The 22,374-nt window shown below is 40.7% G+C and overlaps 1 protein-coding gene across 2 annotated transcripts in view; it reads left to right on the plus strand.

The window, feature by feature from the left end:
• The window catches only part of TNS3 (tensin 3), a 56,103-nt gene extending 37,309 nt beyond the window's left edge, over nt 1-18,794 (plus strand). For both annotated transcript variants that reach the window (XM_019613658.2, XM_031552703.1), the window contains exons 12-16: nt 1,973-3,232; nt 13,210-13,382; nt 13,725-13,842; nt 13,942-14,025; nt 18,505-18,794. In XM_019613658.2, coding sequence (XP_019469203.1) covers nt 1,973-3,232; nt 13,210-13,382; nt 13,725-13,842; nt 13,942-14,025; nt 18,505-18,509 — 1,640 coding nt within the window. In that variant the 3' untranslated portion in view covers nt 18,510-18,794. The remainder of the gene's footprint in view (nt 1-1,972; nt 3,233-13,209; nt 13,383-13,724; nt 13,843-13,941; nt 14,026-18,504) is intronic.
• Nucleotides 18,795-22,374: the final 3,580 nt, after the last annotated feature.

The following is a 22,374-nucleotide window of genomic DNA, read 5'->3' on the forward strand; positions in this document are numbered from 1 at the left end:
ATTTTGAATGTTTCATATATGTTGTTGAGTGTATGTTTGTTATTTCTGTTAGTATTAGAGTATATTTAAAATATTATGTGTGTGATAAAGCGTGCAGACAGTCCAAACTGTGCAAAGGAGACAGTCCTGTGGCGGAAAGTTTGATTTGTAATTTGTGATGCTCTGACTGTCTGCTGTGTATTTTGTGTTCAATTTTTTTTTGTTTACTGAAAATAATTAATTAAAGATGTATTTCACTGTAATGAGGAATGGTGGCTGCAGTGTGAAAGATTCAGGAATACATGATAGGTGGTTCTAGATAGCAGGCAGTGAGAAGGAGTATGGAAGGATGTTACTTCTGGGATCAAAAAACAACAGTCACTTCAGTGAAGCCTTCCTGATTGAAAGCCTAGTGCTTCCTTGTACCACCAACAGGAGAAGTAAATGATTCTTTGTTGTGTATTTAGACTATCAAGTAGAAATGAATGAGCTAGTAATTACCTGATATACCTTTAGAGCAAGCATGGCTGGTAGGTTCCCACCATTCTTGCTCTGAATGGAGTGCATAGTAGATGACTCTCAATGTCCTAACAGTTCTCCAAATTAGTGGAAAAAAATTGTGAAGACATAAACATTTAATGAAAACAGCAAAAGAGGGAACTTTATTTCTTCTGGTGTGTGAGTGGCATGTTATATATTCATCAAGAACTTTGTTGTAAATTGTGATGTAAATGGAAATACGAAAGAAGACTGTGCTATTGGTTTTACCAACTACTGAAATACAGACTGCAGCTCATGTCATGGGACCTCCACTGAAACCAGATCCTCCTGTGCCTGATTTCCTCATGAACTTACTGGCCAAGTAAGGAGATGAACAGTGATAGCTGATACCCAGATATTCAGAAAACTGCCTGATTCTCTGGGGATTTTCCAAGTACAAAATGTTAACAGGAAGGAGAAATGGCAAGTGAAACTTTGGTTTAAAAAAAATTGTTATGGAAATTAGAAACTAATTTCAGAGAAACGTCATTTTGTTTCTCTGAACTGTTGTGTCCTTTTGTCCCTGTTTGATTTTAATCAGTAAGCCTTGCCTTGCTAGTACTATAGCAAAACTTGAAACATAGCCAGGATGATAATAAGGCTGTATATTGGTAGGAGATTTGTAAAAACTGGTCACAGAAGTTTGCAGTTCTGCTGTCAACTTCACTTGAAATTTTCACTTTTCACTTGAAATTTGGATGCTGTGCAAAAACTAAGCCTTCTGTCTTCTGAAGGCAGTTGCTCGTTTTCCACTTCATAACATATGCTTCAGAAGGAATTATGAAGAGAAGTATCCTTTAGATACCAGCAGTTAACAAGATGTGTTTTGTTGGTATTTCACTTACCAATAAAGCCTAATTCCACAGAAGAGCTGAATTTGACCTAAGTGTCTGTGAAGGTATGCCTGAACATAGTCTCACTGTTGGCTGTGCAAATGTAGGGTAACTAGGGAAGAAGAGACTGAGGGGAGGCTGAATGGTTGCCTACAGCTTCCTCATGAGGGGAGCAGAAGTACAGGCGCTGATCTCTGCTCTCTGGTGACAGCAGCTGGACCCGAGGGAATGGCGTGGAGCTCCATCAGGGTAGGGTCAGGTTGGTGTTAGGGAAAGGTTCTTCATCAGAGCTTGATCAGACACTGGAACAAACCTCTCCGGGTCACAGCATCAAGGAATTTAAGGAGATGACAGAGTTCAAGGAGCTCTTAGACGTAGGGTTTGAATTTGGGTGGTTCTTTGGGGAGCTAGCAGTTGAACTCGATAGTCCTTGTGGGTCCCTTCCAACTCAGGATATTCTTTGATTCTGTTATTCTGAATTTGCAGAAAATTTAGTTCTGCATAAACAATGCCATAAATATTAGCAGTACTGCAGTGATATGATGTAATATCATACCTTCCAAGCTTTTACATAATGTCTTGTCCCTTTCCTTCTCTTTCCTTCCTTTATCTCTCCGCAGTGCTGCATACCCAAGGTCCTATTGATGGCAGTCTATATGCAAAAGTAAGAAAGAAGAGCTCTTCAGACAGCAGTATCCCTGGTGTTGCTCAAGGTATTCCTGTGGCCAGCAGTCCTGAGCACAGAGATCATACCCTGTCTGTCAGCAGTGATTCAGGACATTCAACAGCTTCCATCAGGACAGACAAAACTGAAGAGCGCCTTATGCCAGGAGTCAAACGGGTTCTGAGCCCACAGGAGAAGGCAGAACTGGACAAACTACTTAGTGGCTTTGGTTTGGAGGACTCTATCATCACTACCAGGAGTGTGACCGATGCTGGAAGCAAGTACAGTGGGACTCACCACATAGTACCAGCTCAGGTTCATGTGAATGGAGACACCAAACTGAAGGATAGGGAAACTGATATTCTGGATGATGAAATGCCTAACCATGATCTTCACAGTGTAGACAGCATTGGGACTTTGTCTTCTTCAGAAGGGCAGCACTCCACTCATCTAGGTAACTTGAGTTGCCCCAAGAGCAGTCAGAACTCGCTCCTCTCAGATGGCTTTGGAAGTAACACAGGGGAAGACCATCACAATGCCATTGCCCCAGACCTGGGAATTGGTGTGGATCCCCTCTATGAAAGATCATTTGGTAGCACTGAGCCGAAGTCATCTCAGCAATTGCAAAGGAATCCTTGTGTCTCACCCCAGCCTCAAGCCTATGACCCAAGTAACTACTCTACTCACACCTGGGTTTGCCAGCAGCAGATGGTCACTGCTCACCAGTATGGTTTTGTGTCACAGAATGAAATGAGGGCTGGCATTCATAAGACTGTGGAGAATTTAGGCATCGTCCAAAGTCAGTCCCAGGTCCCAGACATGCTGACACATGGCTCCAGCAGTAAGGATGCTGTTCAGAGAGGACTAAGAAACATACCAGGTGTTGCTGAAGGTGCAGAACCCGCAGACAGTGAGAGTTTTAAGACAGAGCTAGTGCCTCAGAGGGACACAAATAGCCAGGATCTTGGACCAAATGCGGGGGACTTGCCAGCTTCTCCAACTTTGGATATCGATCAGTCCATTGAACAACTGAACAGACTGATCTTGGAATTAGACCCTACATTTGAACCTATCCCAACCCGCATTAACACTGTCACCAGGGACACAAATCAAGCAAATGGCTTCACTAGCCATAATACAGATGTGGAAGAGCTTGTCATGAGCCCTGACATCCATGAGAAATTAGAGGTCACAAATAGGAATGCCTTCCAAAACGGTAAGCTGTTGTAGTACTGCTTGAATACTTTCTAAAGTGGTTTTCCCAGCAGTTCTGTGCTCTTGACATGGTGCAGGACCTCAGATCAAGAATTAAACTTTCAGGATGATTGTCAAAGGATTATTTGGGATATTCTTTTTTTTTAGCAGTCTAAGAAATTATGGAATCATGCTAATTGCACATTATGAAATGCCTTTGCATACTTATTTTTTAAAATAACTGTTCAACAAATTCTAACCTGTTACAGATCATCAGTTGTGATTTTCTGCTGCTGTAAGTTTAGGTGAAAGTGAGAATCCCTACATATATTCCTACAAGTCCTACATTACTATTGAGACATTTTTAGAAGACACTTGTAGTGAAATGTTTTATGATTTTATGATAGTTATTACTTCCACTGAAAGTACAATAATAAGCTCTGAGTTTATTTTCTCTTAAATACTGTATAATATTTTTCTTCTAAATTTCTGTGCAGTATATTCATAAATACAGTAATATTTGCCAGTGAGATACCTTAAAGCACGTATTTTTCTGAAGTTATTTCTAGAAACTGGAAGTCAGAATGTTTGCTCGTTATCTGCTACTTCTGTTTAAGTCAACTGAAACCTTTCATTAATGCTATGTTAACAACACAAGCTGCTTCTGCTTTTAGAGTGATAGAATCGTTGAATATCCTTAGTTTGAAGGGACCCATAAGGTCATCATATTCAACTCCTGGCTCCACACAGGACTACCCAAAAATCAGGCCATATGTCTGACAGCATTGTCCAGGTGCTTTTTGAACTCTGTCAGGTTGGTGCTGGACCTGGGGAGGCTGGTCCAGTGCCCAGAAAGCCTCTCGGTGAAGAACCTTTTCCTGATATCCAACCTGAACCTCTTCTGTCACATTTTCATGGCATTCCCTCAGGTTCTGTCACTTGAATGCTGGAGAGAGATCTGCACCTGCCTCTGAACTCCTCCTTGTGAGGAAGCTGTAGGCTGTAATGAGGTCTCCCCTCAGTCTGCCCTTCCCTAGGCTGAACAAACCAAGCTACTCCTCAAGAAGTCTTCTCCTGTAGAACCTTCACCATCTTTGTAACCCTCTTTTGGACACTCCGTAATAGTCTTATGTCCTTCTTGTACTTTGTGGCACCCAAAAATTCACAAACTGAGCTCCAGCCACACAAGTTTTCTCCCAAGAAAGGCAAACAGCATCCCTGTAGTCTTCCCATGTTGCCTGATTGTGCTTCCAGAAGCCTGGAATATCCCTATTCAGCCACACTGGCCTTCTGCCCCACCTGCTTGACTTGTGACATTTTGGAATTGCCTGTTCCTGTGCTCTCCAGAGGTGGTACTTAAAAAGTGACTGGCAGTGATGGACCCCAATTCAAAATCAGTTTACCAACGGACCTTACTAACTAGTTCCCCGAGCAGTCTGAAATCTGTTCTCTCCATATCCAGGGTTGAGGTTTTGGTGACAGTTTTCCTCCTGTCACCAAAGGTTTTAAATTCAACTACTACATGGTCACTGTGGCCAGGATGGCCACTGAGTGCTACTTTGCCACTACTCTGTTCACAAGCAGTAGGTCTAGGAGGGCACCTTAACGCTTGTACCATCAAGTTATCATCAAAATGCCTTAGGAATCTCTTGGACCTGTTTGTATCAGCTATGTGATGTTCCTAGTTAGCAACAGAAGTATGATTTCATATCTCATCTGAATCCATGAGTCATAGTTGTGAGCATAAAACATAGTTGTTTGATATTTTCTTTCAATTTCTGCACAGCAGTTCAAAAGAGTAAAGCCAGAAGTGTAGTCTGAACAGCAGCTGAATCCTGAAAAAGCATCCTGCTGTTTTCAGAAGTCCCTGCCTCCTCCCAAGCCTCATCTGTATGAGAATATACATGGACACCTTGAAACAGCAAAATTATTGTATTTTGAGCTGAGTGAGAAAAAGACCAACATGCCTCAAATTCTTTATCAGATCCCTTCCATTTTCAAAGAAGTCTTTGGGGACCATAGCTATGAAGTGTGTGTCAGAGGAGAGGTAGAGATTATTGCTTTAATGTACACTGGTCTCTTAGATGCTCCGGAGTTTCAGTGTACAAACCTATGCCCTTAAAAAGCCTGTTGTGTGTTTCATACTGAGAATTGGTGCTTCTGTGCCATGATTAATAAGTTGTCACAGTTGACTTATGCAACTGACTGTAATTATGCTATACTTAAAAGAAGAGAATCATGTAGTTTAAGCCAAATACTCCTGTAAAATAATAATACCTTGTTGTTCATTACCAGTTTGTGGTAAAATAGCCCAGGCTTAATGGATGTGATTTACCTTTGGAGTAGACTAACAGAGAACTAAGATAAGGCAGGAGAGCCACTAAAGCAGTTAATTATCTGTTCACACTAGTGCAGCAAGAGGAGGTGCAATTATTAGTACAGATAAATTTTGGCTACCATGAGGATGAAGGAATAATCATGAATGAAAGACACAACAGCAGTTTTTCACCAGTAGTAATAGTAGTAATCAGTCCTATACTGTCAGGTAGTAGGATGAGCTCTATTCCCTGTGACTCAGTTGTTGACCTAAGGATAATGTCAAGATAATTAATTAACCAGCTGCTACCCATTCTGAATAAGGCAAAAACAATACTTTGCTTGTACATCGTTGTTAAACATTAAGTATTTTTTTCAAGAACAAAGATATTTTTCTTGCTGCTGTACTTTTTTCCAAATACATTTAAGAAAGATTGAGAATCTGAAGATTCTCTAAAGATCTAATCTAAAGATGAAACTCAGCCAGGTTCTTTTTCCTAGTTCAGCTCTTTGAAGCGGTGTTCCTATTGACCTAGGAATCTGAAAATTGGAACATAATCAGTACTTAATATATAAGAGTTGGAATGGTTGTTTGTCTTAATCTTGTAAGTCATGTAGGTTTGTTTTCAGGTGTCAAACGGCTCTCTGATAAATGGTGGATTGCTGCAACTCCCTGTATAGATGAGGAGGTGCAATTTAGCTTAAACATTTTGAAATAGATTCAGTTTATATTTATGAACAAGCAGTTCGTTTGCTAAAATAAATGGAGTGCAGGAATCAGTTTGCAGCAGGAGCAATTGTAGAAGGAGATGCAAATGAACTCACCAGCACCTTTTCTGCTTGGAATCAGGAGATTAGCAGCATGGATCTTGTGGATCCAGAGAGGACAAATTACTGGTTGTAGAGCTCTGAAAGGAATCAAAGTAGGGATCTGGCAAAATAACAAATGGAGGTGAGAAGTTTATCCCTTACATGCTAATAAACTTGATGAAATATAAAAGGGACTGTTTTCATGTCCAGCCATCAGCTGAAGGGACCTAATATTACCTATTTCGTGCAACAAAGTACTCTGTTAGCACTGTCTGGCAAATAGTGATAGGACAAAAAGGAATAGTTTTAAACTAAAAGAGAGGAAAATTTTTCACTCAGAGTGTGGTGAGGTGCTGGAACAGCTTGCCTAGAAAAGTTATGGTTGCTTCAACCCTGGAGGTGCTCGAGGCCAGGTTGGATGGGGCCCTTGGCAACCTGATGTAGTGCCTGCTTTCATACAGTCATAGAATTGGTTGAGTCAGAAGGGACTTTTAAAGGTCATCTGTTCCAACTCCACTGCAATGAACAACATGTACATCTACAGCTAGACCAGGTTTCTCAGTGTCTGGTTCAGCCTGACCTTGAATGTTTCCAGGGATGGGGCATCCACAACCTTTCTGGGCAGACTGTCCAGTGCTTCACAACCCTTGTCGTAAAAGACATTTTTCTTATATCCAATCTAAATCTCCCTTTTTTTAGTTTGAAACCATTCTCTCTTGTCCTGTCACAATAGACTCTGCTAAACTGTGCCCCCTTTTCTGTAGCCCCCCTTTATATATTGAAAGGCCACATTCAGGTCTCCCCAGAGCCTTTGACCCTTTGATCCTTAAAGGCAGCAGCATCTGGAATTTCTGCAGTTCTAACATAGTTTTCCTCAAAGTCATGACTTTTATGTCTGTGCTAGGACCTGTGAAAGGGGCACTGAAAAAAACAACGTGGTGGGAGTTTTTGCAGTACCTTTCTAGAGAAAAAGCCATAGTTTTATTGATCTGAGTTGAACTGATAGCACCTCTTTTATGTTGTGCTAACCTCTCACATACATTGAAGCTATAATGAGACGCTCAGTTGAAGTGTATCTGCTTTGTCTTTTCAGTGCTCTTTGTGAGACATGATTGCATACAGAAATGATTTTCAAGTCATCTATCAGCAGAATGTTATTTGTTGTGGGTATCATTTTTTAAATCTGATAAGTTGCATTAGGTACTGATTTATGAAATACATATCCTAGAAAGCGCTCCTTTTGCTTCTTCAGGTTCTGATTTTTGGTTACAAAATTATAAATTAAAAAAAAAAGATAGTAAAGCAGTATCAGCTAATGAATAGCTAATACAGGAGTATTTTGGCCTGAAGTGCAGATCACATTTAAATTTTCCTTAACATTGTTGTAAGAATCTTGACAGATTTTCAGTAACCACTGAAGATCTCTGCTAATTTCCAAAAGATACTCTAAACAAAGCATGTTTGGTCTTACTCCTGAATGTGAAAATCTTATAGTGATGAGTTTGAAGTACATTCTTGCTGATTTGATACCATCTGTCATTGTCTGATCTGCTCTCCAGCTGATTGAAGGCAGTGTCATCAAATATAACTGCTTTATAATGTGATCTGTGTTACAGAATCAGAGTGCGATTCAGATTGAAAAGGACCTTGGGAGGTCATTGGATCCAACCTCCTTCTAAAAACAGATTCAGTTAAATAAAGTTGCCCAGGGCTGTGTCCAGTCAGGTTTGTAAATCCTCCAATACTGCAGATTCACAGTGCTTCCAGATAGCTGTTTCAGGAATTGATCTGGTCTCCCCATGTTGCTTTTTATACTGTTATCTGGCCAGAATTTATACTGCTTCCTCTTGTCCTATTGCTGTACACCTCTGAGAAGAGTCTGACTCTATAATCCCTCCTTGTGGGCAGGTGAAGATTGCAATGAGGATGCGATTTACCTTCCATTACTTAGACTAAGCAATCTGGTTCTCTCTTCTTCTCATACTCCAGCCTCCAGCCATTTTGTGCTGTCCATCAGTGACAGATTAGCTCCAGCTTTTCAGTATCCTTACATGTACGTTGTTGCCCCAAACGAGATGCAGTGCTCCAGATGTGGCTTCCCAAGTACTGAGGGATGTAATCACCTCTTTTGACCTCATAACTACTGTCTTGCTACTTGTGATTTAACCTGGAAGGTAGCCAAAAGCCACACAGTTATTCATTCATTCCTTCTTTTCAGTGGGAGGGAGGAAAGAAATGGGGGGGAGGTAAGGAAAGTAGAACTTGTAGGTTGAGATAGAAACTATTTACTAATACAGAAAATGAAGAAGTAATGGGAATGAAAATATACGTACATATTTTACCAAAAGAAGTGATGCACAATGTTATTGCTCACCACCTGCCAAACTAGACCCCAGCTAGTCCTGAGAAGCAGAAGCCCCTCCAGCCAACTCTCCCCCAGTTCTATATTTTTATGTGATGTCATATGGTACGGAATATCCCTTTGGCCACTTCAGGTCATTTGTCCTGGTTCTGTCCTCTCCCAGCTTCTTTTCCCCCCTAGTCCCCTTGCTGACAGGATGGTACAAGAAGCTGAAATATCGTTGCCTCTGTGCAGCACTGCTTGGCAACAACTAAAAAATTGCTGTGTTATCTACACTGTTTTTCTCCTCAAGCCTAAACATACTAAGTGATGAAAATCAACTTCGTTGCAGCTGAAACCAGGGCTCTGCTGCATTTCAGTATGCAATATTCAATATTCAACTGGGCCGTTTGCCACAATTGCAGCTATGGCAGCACCCAGGTTCTTTTCTGCGTAGTTGCTTTCTACACATTTACCAGCCTGTATTGTTTCATATAACTCCTCCATCCCAGTACCACTATGTAAAAAAAGCAGAGTGTCTCAGGGAATCATGGATAAGATAAAAATACCTAGGTTTTTCTAGCAGTAGGTTATTTCGAGGCAAGATGTATGGAAACAGTAATCTATTGTAGCATTAAAAGAAGTTAGAAAATAGACCTACAATTCTAAACTCTAGCTATTAAATCAGAAGATAGATTGGTTACTGTCCCCTTGCCTAGTGTGTTGCGCACCCTTGTTTCACCTATGTACTTCTATAAACAGAACAAACTTTCCAATCAGAAGATAAGAAAAGAATTGAGGATGCTGCTTTCTGAAATCATGCTTATTCAAATCATCATGGATAGTGGCTTGGTACTGGAAAGGGGTGGTCACATTAAAAAGATCCAGTCAAGGACCTGAGTCATGATCAGTGCTGCTAAAAAAAGGTGAAGGGTCTTGGTAATTGGAGACTCAGTGCTGAGGAGCACTCCTCCCAGATAACCTGTCTATAGAGGTTTGCTGCTTGCTGGGGACTTACGTTCAGGACATTGAGAAGAGGATGCCAAATAGGATAAGGCTGGAAGACTGCTGTCACCTAGTGGTCTTTCAAGTGAGGTCACATAAGATTGCGACCGGGAAATCAAAAAATGTAAAAAAAGACTTTACATTCCTTGGGAAGATGTTGAAGGGATCGGGAGCACAGGTAATGTTCTCCTGAGTCTTCCCGAGTCCTCCCATTTAGAGACTGGGATCCTGGCAAGAGGAGGAGAACAGACCAGTTGAATGACTGGCTGCATGGGTAGTGTCACGCCAAAGGCTATGGGTTCTATGGTCTAGGATGTGACAGAGGAGTGCTAGGGAATTCTGTCACTTTAGGAATTGGTGAAGGAAAACCTCAGATTTGTCCCAGAAGTTTGTGGGAGGGCTCCTCTGGTAAGTTATTGCATCCAGAAGCCCAGCTGAAGTGCCTCTGTATCAATGCACACAACATGGGAAACAAGCAGGAGTTGGAAGCCATGGTGCACTTGGAAAACTATTGCTGTCACGGAAACATGGTGGGATGATCCGCATAACTGGGATACCACCATTGAGGGCTGTAAGCTTTTTAGAAGGGATAGCTGAGGTAGGAGGCACGGGGAATTGACTACTATGTTAAAAAAGTGGATAGGCTGCTAGGAGCTGCCTCTGAGAAACAGGAACAGGTTGAGAGCCCATGGGTTAAAATTAGATATGAGACCAACAAAAGACAACTGATGGTCAGGGTTTACTACAGGCTTCCTGATCAAGGGGAACCTGTTGATGAGGCCTTCTTTCTTCAGCAGAAAAAGGCATTGTGCTTGCAGGCACTCATCCCAATGTGGGATTTCAACCAAGTATCTGCTGGGAAAAGGACATGGTGAGCTACAAGCAATCCAGGAGACTCCTGGAGTCTATTGACGGTAACTTTCTGGTTCAGGTATTGGACATACCGACCAGAAGTGATGTATTTCTGGACCTTGTGCTCACCATTGGGAGGAGATGGTTAAAGAGGTTAAGCTTGGGGCAGCCTGGGCTGCAGCCACCATGTCCTGGTTGAGTTCATGATCTCAAGGAATGTGAGCCTGGTGAAGAGTGGAGTCACTGAACTTTGGGAGAGTGAACTTCAGGCTGTTTAAGGAATTGTTGGAAGAGTTCTCATGGGAAACTGTCCTTAGGGACAAAGGATCAGAACAGAGATGGTGGCACTTTAAGAATGTGTTTCTGAGAGCACAAGAGCTTCTCATCCCCCAGAATAAGAAACTGGGCAGAGGAGGGAGGAAACCAGCATGGGTGAGCAAGGACCTGCTGGCAAAGCTAAAGAAAAGAAGGAAAAGTGTGAGCAGTGGAAGCAGGGATGGGTGGCCTGGGAGGAATACAGAATAGATGGCAGAGATGGAATCAGGAAAACCAAGGCCTGAATGGAATTAAGCTTGACAAAGGATGTAAAAACCATGAAAAGTTTCTTTAGGTCCATTGGTCACAAGAGACCAGCTAAGGAGAGTGTACTCCCTCTGATAAGTGATACGGGTAAACTGGCCTCCTCAGATGTGGAAAATGCTGAGGTACTTAATGCATTCTTTGCCTCAGTCTTCCCTGCCTGTCAGGCTTCCCAAGTGTCTTGTGTCCCTAAACTTCCACGTGGAGGTTGGGGTGCTGTGTAAGAGCAGAGCAAGTCCAAGATCACTTCACAAGGCTGAATGTGTGCAGGGCTATAGGGCAGGACAGTATGCATCTCAGGTTTCCAAAGAAGTTGGCTGATGTGCTTGCCAAGCTGCTCTCCATCGTATTTGAAAAGTTGAAGCTGTCAGGTGAAGTCCCCAGCAACTGGAAAGAGGAAAACACCAGTCCTATTTTTAAGAAAGAGAGAAAAGAAGACCTGGGAAATTAAAGGCTGGTGAGCCTCACCTCTGTGCCTGGGAAGATCATGGAACAAATCCTCCTGGAAGAGATGCTTAGGCTCATGCAAGATGAAGAGGTGATCTGAGATAGCCAGCATGGCAGATCATGCCTCACCAGTGATGGCCTTCTGTGGTGGAGTGATGGCATTGGCGGACCGAGGAAGAACAACTGATGTCATCTCCAAATTGGAGAGATACAGATTTGAGTGGTGGACTGTTCAGTGAATAAGAATTTAGTTATAGCCAATGGGACTTCTGAAATACGGAGTATATATTGTATCCATACAGTAATCTTGACTGCTAGATAGTTCTGGATTCTTTTGTTCATTATAGGCAAGAATTTCTTCCATTTGTGCAGTAAGATCAGTTAAGGTAGTTTGATACATTCAAGGCCTTACAACTTACCTGACTGTACAAGGTTATGTTTAGTCATTCTTAAACAATATAGAATATGGAACTCTTTTAAACCTGTGCCAGCAGTTCTAAAATGTGAGGTCATTCTAGCTGTGTAAGTACAGCTAACGTTTTTTGACCAACGTATGCAAATTAGTCTTTCATGTTTTGATTTTACAGCTCAAATCTTTGACTGCTTTGTGTATGCTGTGCTAATGCATGTAGCCACAGCAAAATGTTATTTGATAACCAAGTGAATGAATTTTGTGCAGAGACATGTTATGATTAAATAAATTACAATATGGAGCAGAATGTCTAAAAACTATATTTTTGTGGGATTTTCAGGTGGATTTCTTTTAAGGGTAGAATTCTCAGCCTAGTGTAACTAGAACAGGTAGAATTCATCTTGCTGTGGCTTGGTAGGGACTACAAATGAAGGGGAACACTTACTGTTGACTTGTTCTTCAGAAAAAAAGAAGTGTGACATTTCTGTAGAAATTTTCTCAAAGCATCTGTCTGTAGATGTGGATGACTAAGTAAAAAACGTTGCTAATGATAAAGCTGTAGCTGGTGACATTTCTTAATTCTGAATTGACTTTCAACATGAATACTGCTTTATGCCCCCTGAATAACTTGGATTGTTCTGCTGGCTCAGCTTCCTCTCTTCTGTACTCCATTCTTCAGACTCCAAAAGGCTACAGCTCCTGTGTATACCTAATATGTAATTTCCTTAATTGTGATTATTTTCTATGTCATAAAAAGCGTATAGTGAGCTGGGCTTATAAGGGCCAGGGTCTGTGTTAGCTAAAAAGCTGGTCATTCTGGGAAAATGCAATCCAGGAAAACAGTGTTCTTACTGCTGAAACCTACTGTGTGTTAGAGGTTGGAAATAAAGGTTTCCTGTTTGACTGCCCAGAGTAGCCTCCACTGACAGGCTCTGCCATTGTCATCAGGAGCAACTTTCAAAAATGAGCATCAGCAAAGCATGCAGCTTCACTCTACTGGAACTAAGTGTATTGCAGGTACATTCCGACCTCTGAAAGCAAAGCTAAATGTCAATGGCTTTTTGTTTTGTTTTTGTTTTTCACACCTATGTGGCTTTCTAAAGCAGTTATGCAACCAGTTATTTCATGAGTGTTTAGAACAGAATTGCTGAAGGCATAATAAGAGGCATTTATGTTAACAATTACAACTGAAAAAACACATTATTAATTGGTTTACGTATTTGTTTTTCAACAACAGGTTCAAAAGATAATGAAGCAATGGTGGGAAGGAACAGAAAGTTAAGTGTTGGACAGTATGACAATGATTTCCCTGGGCAGTCACTTTATAGCGGGTGTGGATGGATGAAGTCTCTTGTTGCTGACCAGGCTGTAAATCCAGGATCACTAATCCCCGTGGGGGAGACCAAAGAGGTAAACAGTGTAGAATTCTGCAAGAAATGTTCATTGAAATGAATGGCCAGCGGGGAGTCCTATGTTCATGTTTGCTGTCTAAAATCAATGTGAAGCAGTTTGCCAGTTGCACTGTGGCAATAAGAAGAGTTATCATAGAAATGCAATTCAGTGTTTAAGTTGACCGTCTCTTGTCTTCTGTTATTTGTTTGCGTGGTTTGAACATTTCGAGAGTTCTTTGCTGGAACAGTGGATGAGATTATATGAAACCTTCTATAGTCTGATGAAAAATGTCCCATTATGTTATAGGACTAAGTTAAAATTTTAACACTGTTTTTTTGCATTTTTTTCTGCCCTCTATAGTTGCCTGTGGCGTGCTATCAAGATGAAATATACGGAGGAATCTTCTCCCTAGCTGGAAAGAGGAATGAAGATGCCCCATCCACGCCAGCTTTTTCATTGCCACCAGAGACACCATATGGTAAGGAAATGCTTTCTTCTATTTCTTTCTTTATTTTAATGGTACAATTAACATTTTACCTATTACTGAAAAGAAATTATATTTTTCCTTCTGTCTTAGTGAGAACACCTCCGCTGTACCATCAGCAGATTTCCTCCAGCCAAAAGGTCATCAGCCCACCTGGGCTGTACAAAACCAGTCCTGGTAAGACTCTCATACCATGTAATAATTTGAAACAGAACTGTGTATGAAGGCAACTAACATGATAGTGATTATTCCTTTACTTTAGGAAAATTTCTGCTCCAATAGCCTTACTCAGTCATCTTTATTCTGAAAAGAAACAGAGGAAAGCCTTCAGCTTTCATTATTCAAATAAAGGGAGAGTCTACTGGAGCATACCCCTGTGGGGTCTCTCAAAGTACTGGGGGACACAGCCCCTTGTTTATTCCTGTACCCCATGCTAATGAGCCCTTCTCCCATTCTGCATTTGCAGGGTTACTCAGAATTTACATTCTACTTGATTCACCTATTAGCTCATCCCTTCTTCATTTCATTTGTTCATACATTGTAGTCTGGATTCAGAGTTTGTGGTTTTGCACAACTATAACTATGTTTTTATCCTTTAAAGTCTCTCTCTCTTTGTTCTGCCCAGAAAACAAGATTCAGGTGCTCAGCTAGCATCTCCTGCCATATACCTTCAATATAAGTTTATCTAACCAGATCCTTGAGATTGAAAATTTTCTCCGCAGCTTCTTCTTTATCTTGTTTTGCAGGGATCCCCTATCCATCCTTTGTTCTTCCTGAATTTTATTTTGCAAGGACACCTTCTCCTTGTTTTTCCTTCAATTCCCACTTATTTCCATTTTTGTTATTTAATTACTCTTGTAAACCTGTAACTATAATATTATTTCTTATTAATCATGATTCAGTGTAATGAACCTGGGTGTATATTATCTCCATTAGGGAAGTTTTTACACACCTGATAGTCATAATTGCAACTATTATCATCATCAAGAAAACAGTCACACTTGGCAAGGCTTGCAAGCCATCTTGTCAGGGACCAACCCCCAAGGTTTTGTAAAATTTTATTTATCCATGAGTTCTCAGCAGTTTCCCCCAGTTACCATTTTCCTCCTGCTATCTTAGTGATCCAGTGCACTTGTTCACTGAGTTTCTCTGCTACACTGGGAATATGCACACAGCAATGTTCTTTATCTAATTTAAGATAACCACACAATCATTTTTCTTTAAGAAGCAAGAAATCCAAGCCTAATTTAGCTTGCAAAAGCCTTTCGCTATTATCCTGGACCTGTTCGTTAATTGTCAGAAGACCTTGCCTAGTGGCGTTGGCAAGGCTTTCAATTTACCAAGTGAGATTGGACACTAGTATTCTATTCTCAGAAGCCTGAATTCCTGGTGCAAAGAAAGCTTGAAATCCCCATCCTACCCCTACTTTAGTGGATGGTCCTTGCCATTTTTTGGAATCCTCTGATTCTTTTATTTTCCACCAAAATGTCATGGGCAGTGGGCTTTTCTTCCGAAGTGGGCAGAGAGTTAAAGATCCAATATTAAACTGGTGGTTTTGTGAATTTATATACCATATATCCAGATAATAGGAGAGTGAAGGATTTACGCTAGCTTGACCCTCCAAGATTTCCTCCCTATATCAAGCTTCCTATAGCTGCAACCCACAGCCATTGCCTGCCATATACCAGTCAGGTTTCTAACCCATTCCTGTCCAAAACTGGTACAATTATATTTTACCTTACAATTCCATTTATCTGCTGCTTTCCCTTAGTTTATATAAGTTTCCTTTTAATAAGGATTGATACTATTCAAGTCTTGAGGTTCCCCTTTCCGTTCAGAACACCATGGGACTTCCTTGTATGATCCATTTATCTCTTAACAATCCAATCCGTGATGTGCAGGGTGGATTTTGTCCGGCCTCTGTGCTAATGTATTAATGCACTAAAGCTTTTTGGAGTTAAAATTCCTCATTGGATGGGATCGTTACTTGACTTTGGTATCAGTAGTAATGCTAGTGAGATTTTGTAATTTCCCGAATCCTTGCATTAATTCTAGGACCAAATTATTTTCTAACTCCATAGTTCCTGAAATGCAAAGTAATGCTAAGAATTTTGGCCCTCATATGACTATCACAAAAAATAAAAAAATAAAAAAAGTGCAAAATTACACCTTACGGACAAACTAGTAGTCCTTGTGGAAACAAATCCTTGTCAAATGACTGCTATAGGCCTCCAACAGCAGAGGAGAAAGATGAACTCTTGCCACCTTCAAAACTCCTTCTACATCATGCCACAGAGAATGGAACATCACATTGGCCATTTTAAGTCAGCTGTCCTAATTCTGCTCCTTGCCAACTCCTTGGGCTCTTTGCTGAGAACAGCCTTGGCTTAGCAGGCAGCTATCAACATTGGTGTGTTAAAAACGTTTATTTTCTCCTTGAACCAACACATGGCATCATACTAGACACTCTGAGCAAAACAATTCAATCCCAAAAACAATTCAATCCCAACTAAAACCAAGACAGGCTCTTAAATCAGAATTGAATACAGAAATTTTATGGTCAAACATGTGGCTGGATAAGCCCTTAAATCCACTCCTTTAGAAACAAGTTTTGATTTAACTGTAAGAAAACAGACCAGGACCATTTTCCTGCAATTCTCAGGAAACAACACTCATGTTCAGAGGTAGTTAGGGTGGTTGAGTGCCCACCTACTTCTTCCCCTTTTTTCACCATCAGCTTCATCACTGAAGCCTTTGACCCACTTCCACCCACTTCTCCCCAGTTTGGAAGATTTCAGTTGCTTATTAGGCCATAGTGAACCACTTTTTAAAAACATTATATGTGGAACCTGAGGAAAATGTCCTGCTTTGAGACAAAAGATAAAAGCATTCTGTTGTGACTCAAGTATTTCTTGTGAGGCAAAATCATTGAGGCAGAAGACAAAAGTATTCTATTATGTCCCCAGTGCAAAATTATTGAGGAAAATCAAGACTGTTTACTCACTGAACTGAAATGGAAATTTTTAGAACTATCATGTGTGGATTCCTTTTGCTGAACTAAAATATTGTTTCTTAAACGAATGAACTAATCCCTGTTGCAAAGCAAACCAACCGATACCAATATGATTGAAAAGAATAGTACATGTGTTTATGTACTGTATTCAGGAACTCAAATGGCATCCAGTCCTTACGCGTATCAAACAGCATGTCTTCTTTAAGACATCGTCATCTGCATCAGCTAGAGGTAGCAGAGTTCCTTTTCAGAGCTGTGTCCTCTTTCAGAAATCAGTGAGTTTTGCAGTCTGTGTTCAGGAATGCAGCTGTGCCTTGTAAGGGCTGCTGTCACAGTGGGTTACTTGCTGAAGTTGTTCAACTGCCTGTTTCCTTTCTTTACATAGCTTGCAAGTAATACAGCACTTGTGTTTATTCCGAGATATCTTCTGAAAGATACTTTGTTTCTTGAGACAAATTGGAACAGTCTACAGATTGGCTTGCTTTATCATGCCCAGATACAGCTCTTAGGGTAACACAACAGCCTTGTGTATCTCATGGAAGAATCTTACACATCAGTGAAGGAACAAAAGCACATTTTAAAGCTTATAAAGGCTCTCTTGTCTCAGGCAGGATACAGCTAATTGAAGTTCCTTTGTGTATAGAAGCAACAAACAAAACCATAGCAAGCTGCTTGACAGAATACTGAACTCTGGCTAACCATCTCTCCCATTTTCAGTCTTTCTGCCTTCCACCCCTCAGCCTGAATATGAGAAGCTGCCTCCTTCTTAGCCTTGGCCGAAGCTTAAACAGAGCTTTGCAGAAAATTCTTCTGCAGAAATTTATTTATGTATATTTATTTATATAATTGTCTATAATTCTTTACCCATATTCTCACAAAGAGCAGATATGACATCATGTTTTTCCATATTATCTGAAAAGCCTAAATATATTGGCACTGTTGAAGCATATGGTGCAATGACAGCACTGTTGCTTGTATGAGGAATCTCAAAGCCTTCAAGTTTGTGTAAGGCTCTGCCTTTTCATACCGGAGGTGGAGCTTAGCTCAGGTGCCGTACTTAAAGCTGGTGCTACGCATATGAACTGCATCTTTTCTAAAAGTTGTCAGGTGGTCTTATCTTCTCCTCATTCTGTCACAAAGTTTGTCAAAACGAGGCACTGATGTATATCCATTGTTTTCCTAACACAGGTCACATTTTTGTCTAATAGACACACTGATATTCTAAATTCCACCCTGCTGACTAACGTAAGCTTGTTCTGTTACACCACCCAGTAGAGTGATGGTTACTCATGAGCCTTTTGGAAGGTAAAACAGCAACCTAATAGCTATCCTTATTACTGTAGGAGTCTTAGGTTGAGTGTAATTTTATACTGTTATTCCACGATTGTCATTTCTTCCGGTCAGTGAGTTGCAAGGGAGATGAAACGTGCTCTTTAATTATTTGATAGAAAAGTTAAGAGTTCTGAATTGAAAACTTGCTGAGTGTTACCAGGGCTAATGGCATAAGAAGGAACAAGAATGATACTAATATGTGAGAGGGAAAAATCACAGGTTGTGATGTGCAAAAACTTTCTCCACAATATAAAAATTTTTTAAGTAATATTTATGTATTCTATCTTCCTTTTCCCTTTTCCACTGTTTAGATTAGATACACAGTCAAAACAAAATGAAGTCCACACTGAGCCAGGCATGGAACTTTTTCATGCATGTGTTTCTTTGGTTGGAACATCAGTGCATCTGCTTCAGTGGATGCCCTTGGTGCAACATCTGTCCTCCTGCACACAGGGGTGCATCTTGGTTTTCGTTTCTGTTTATTTTCCTTCTTTTCCTTTATTTTTTTCCTGTTTATTTTTTTTTATATTGATGTTATTTACAAACAATAAAAATTAAAAGTGCAGACAAGAAACTTGCATACTGCAAGGTAGAGAGACAAGCTCTGCAGTGTTTTTCATTGACCTGCGAATGACCTTGACATGTTTACCTCATAGTTAACTACACTGCTTATCTCATCTCCACAATATTTCTATAATGAAATGGCTAGTGTTTCTTAGATACTGTAAAATCTTATCATTTACTAATTTACTAATCATAATAATTTACTAATCATTTACTTGTCCTCTACTAGCTTAAAGGTCCAAATAAGATAGGGCTCAATTATCCTGTTTGGATGCTACCGACATGAATTCAGTCAGATCTTTCAGAAAGACCACAAGGAATGCCATAATAAGGGCATGTCCAGGTAGCACGTGGTCTGGAACTGCTCGTCATGTGGCCTCACTCCCTGCTGCAGTGTCATCATGGCAGCAGCTCTTCTCTGCCAAGCAGCCTAGCCTGGCCGCAGGCGCACACCCATCACTCAACAACAACCGAACCATTGGTGTGCAGGTGGCACTGTCTCAGATGAAACCAGGACAAGGGGAGGGCACAGTGCCTTGCTGATTCCACCTCTCACCCTGCCACGCACATTCAGTCCCAGTGAAACCCGTGTGTGTTACATTACAGGTGCTTCTGCCACTTGATGAGTGAAATTCAGTGATTACCGACATTCTGACCCACCTAATGTCTCAAAAGAAAACAGCACTCAAAAAAACAACAAAAAACCTCATTGGCGAAGGAAAAGTGTTCAGTGAAAAATGGTCAGATGAGTACTTTTCTGTTGAGACAAATAATACAGCACTGTGCTAAATTTGTAAGGAAATCGCATCAGTTTTCAACAATTACAATCTGAAGAGACTTTATATGCAAAACCACAGCCAAATTTTTCTTTCAAAGGGTGGTCAGGCACTGGAATGGCCTGCCCAAGGAGGTGGTGGAGTCACCATCCCTAGTGGTGTTCACGAGGTGTCTGGATGAGGAGCTATGAGATATGGCTTAGGAGCTTAGTGGGTAATAATGGTGATAGCAGGACTGTTGGACTAGATGATCCTGTTAGTCCTTTCCAGCCTTGTGATTCCAACTTGCCGTTTCTATTAGAGGTTCTGATAATAAATGTAGCATCACTGAAGAAATAATTTCTTTGGTGCCATTAAAAGGCACAACTAAATCCCTTGGTTTGCACAGAGCAGCAGAAGTTACAAGAAAGCAGTTCTCTGTGTCAGCAAACCTGCACCGCTACTGACGGTGCCCTGGCAAGGGCTGGTAAAAAAAGAGGCACTCAGACATTTAATAGAAGATGATGCAATTCACGTTTGGTATAATAGCACTGCATCACACACCATGAAAATGAATGTGCAGAAAGCTTTAAAAATGGATGGTGTCATGCAAATCATCACAAAGCTCTGGATTCCACATGGCCCAAGGGACTGAATCACTGCCAGTTCCAGGAGTCCCTCAGAAGTAAGGATGGGAGTAAGAAGTCAGTTATGGGGACATCATTTACTTTTCTTAAGTAACGTGGCTAAGTCGGGGTAAAATGCAAAGATGGTTTTAGGATTTGCAGAGTAAAATCAAGTCCCCTTATGGAATCAAAAGGAAACTTGTGACAGAACTTGGAGATGAAAAATGGCTCACGGATTTAGCATTTTTGGTGGATTTGAATGTTCATTTAAGCCATTTAAACGTGCGTCTCTTCAAGGAGGAAAATCAACTTATCCGTGCCATGTTTCAAACAATTACAGAACTCAAAATCCAACTGAAACTATGATAATCTCTAGTTATGGCAAATTATTTTATGCACAGTGATACATTGCCTAAAGACAGTCCTCGATAGTGAAAAATATTCAGCTCTGCTTTCTGTTTTGTTTCAGGAATTTGAGGATTAGGTTGGCGATTGCCAAAAACGGCATGTTTTTTTGGTTTATTTGCAATTCTATTTTTAGTTGATGTAATTAAATTACCTGTAAATTTTCCAGTGGAATGTCTTGAGTTGCAATTGGATATTCAGTGCAAAGAAAAATTTCATCACGTCTCTTTACTAGACTTTCACCTATCCTACTAGAAAAAAATATGCCTTACTTCACAATTATGCCTTATGCATGTCGTTGCTTTTTGGTAGTGCATACAGATAATGTGCACAAATTATATATGTGTGTTGGAGGAGAAACAGCTTGCAGGAAGGTAAGGAGTAAAGGTGGGTAGCTGATGCTGAGGAATGTGGTGAAGGTATGTTATGTTAACAAACGCAATTTCAGTAAGCAGAGTACACTTTTTCTCTCCCTCAAGAAAAGCAGAAACTCTGAATGTGGCATAAATAAAGCTGAATAAATGATGGCAATAAGAGGTTGTTCCAGGAACCTGTCTGTGCAGAGTGCAGTCATAGCTCTGGTATCCTAAGATGGGATCTCTGAGGTGATAGATTTATTCTATACTTAGTTACAACAAAAGATTATCCAAAAGTGAGAAAAATATTTTGAATTTTGCAAAATGCTGGAGACGTTTTAAAGATAGTTTGAGATTATCATCAGTTTTGCTTTTTTTTTTTCCTAGTGTTGTTATTTTGCTACTTTTTCGTATCTGCTCATAAGAGTGTACAATTAATGCCTTTCATTCTATGTTTTTGAAGGGTGCCTGCTAGTTAAATGTTTCTGCAAACTGATTTTACCTCCAGATGGGAGATGATTCACTCACAGAATTAAAGAAACCACCTACCATTAGGGTATGCATAAACCGTGCTTTTTAATGAAACCTCAGATCTGCGTAACTGAGAGGGACCTTCTCCTGCACTCACTTCCCTTGAACTGATAACAAGTTCGAGTTCAAAGTACTCCATGAAACTGCAAAGTATAACTTCAGTGAAAAGTTCCTGCTGTACTAAGACTTATTTATTTTCCTTCCTATTTATTTCTGTCCTGAAGTGCAGCCTGGTGATTTACACACTCTGCCTGCGTCCAACTGTCACAAATATTTTGGCAGTCAGTTTCTTAGAAGAATGCTTGAAAAAGAAGGCAAAGTTTAGGAAAACGTTACGAAACAGAACAGGAAATGTTGAATATTTTCAAAATATGTCCTTTACTACTGTCGTCCCTGTGAGCAAGAAATCGGGAAAAGGTGGCAGGAGACCTTTGTGGATGAGCAAGGAGCTCATGCGCAAGCTCAAAGGAAAGAAGAAGGTCCATGAAATGTGGAAAAAGGGTCTGATCACTTGGGAAGAATATAGGAATGTAGTCAGGGCCTGCAGGGATGCAACGAGGAAGACTAAAGCCCGTCTGGAATTGAATCTAGCTAAAGTGATAAAGGATAATAAAAAAGGCTTCTTCAAGTATGTTAATAGCAAAAGGAAAACTAGGGAGAATGTGGGCCCCTTACTAAGTGAGGGGGGGTCCTCGTAACGGGGGATGCTGAGAAGGCAGAGATACTGAATGCCTTCTTTACTTCTGTCTTCAGTGAAAAGGCTCCCCTGCAGGAATCCCACACCCTGGAGGTTAGTGAGAGGGTCTGGGGAATGGGAGACTTCCCTTTAGTCAGGAAAGAGGACGTGCGTGAGCGCCTAGGCAGTACTAAGGTCCACAAGTCCATGGGACCTGATGGGGTGCATCCACGTGTGCTGAGGGAGCTGGCGGAGGTCATTGCCGAAC

The sequence above is a fragment of the Meleagris gallopavo genome, chromosome 3 (assembly GCF_000146605.3).
Source record: "Meleagris gallopavo isolate NT-WF06-2002-E0010 breed Aviagen turkey brand Nicholas breeding stock chromosome 3, Turkey_5.1, whole genome shotgun sequence".
Lineage (NCBI taxonomy): Eukaryota > Metazoa > Chordata > Aves > Galliformes > Phasianidae > Meleagris > Meleagris gallopavo.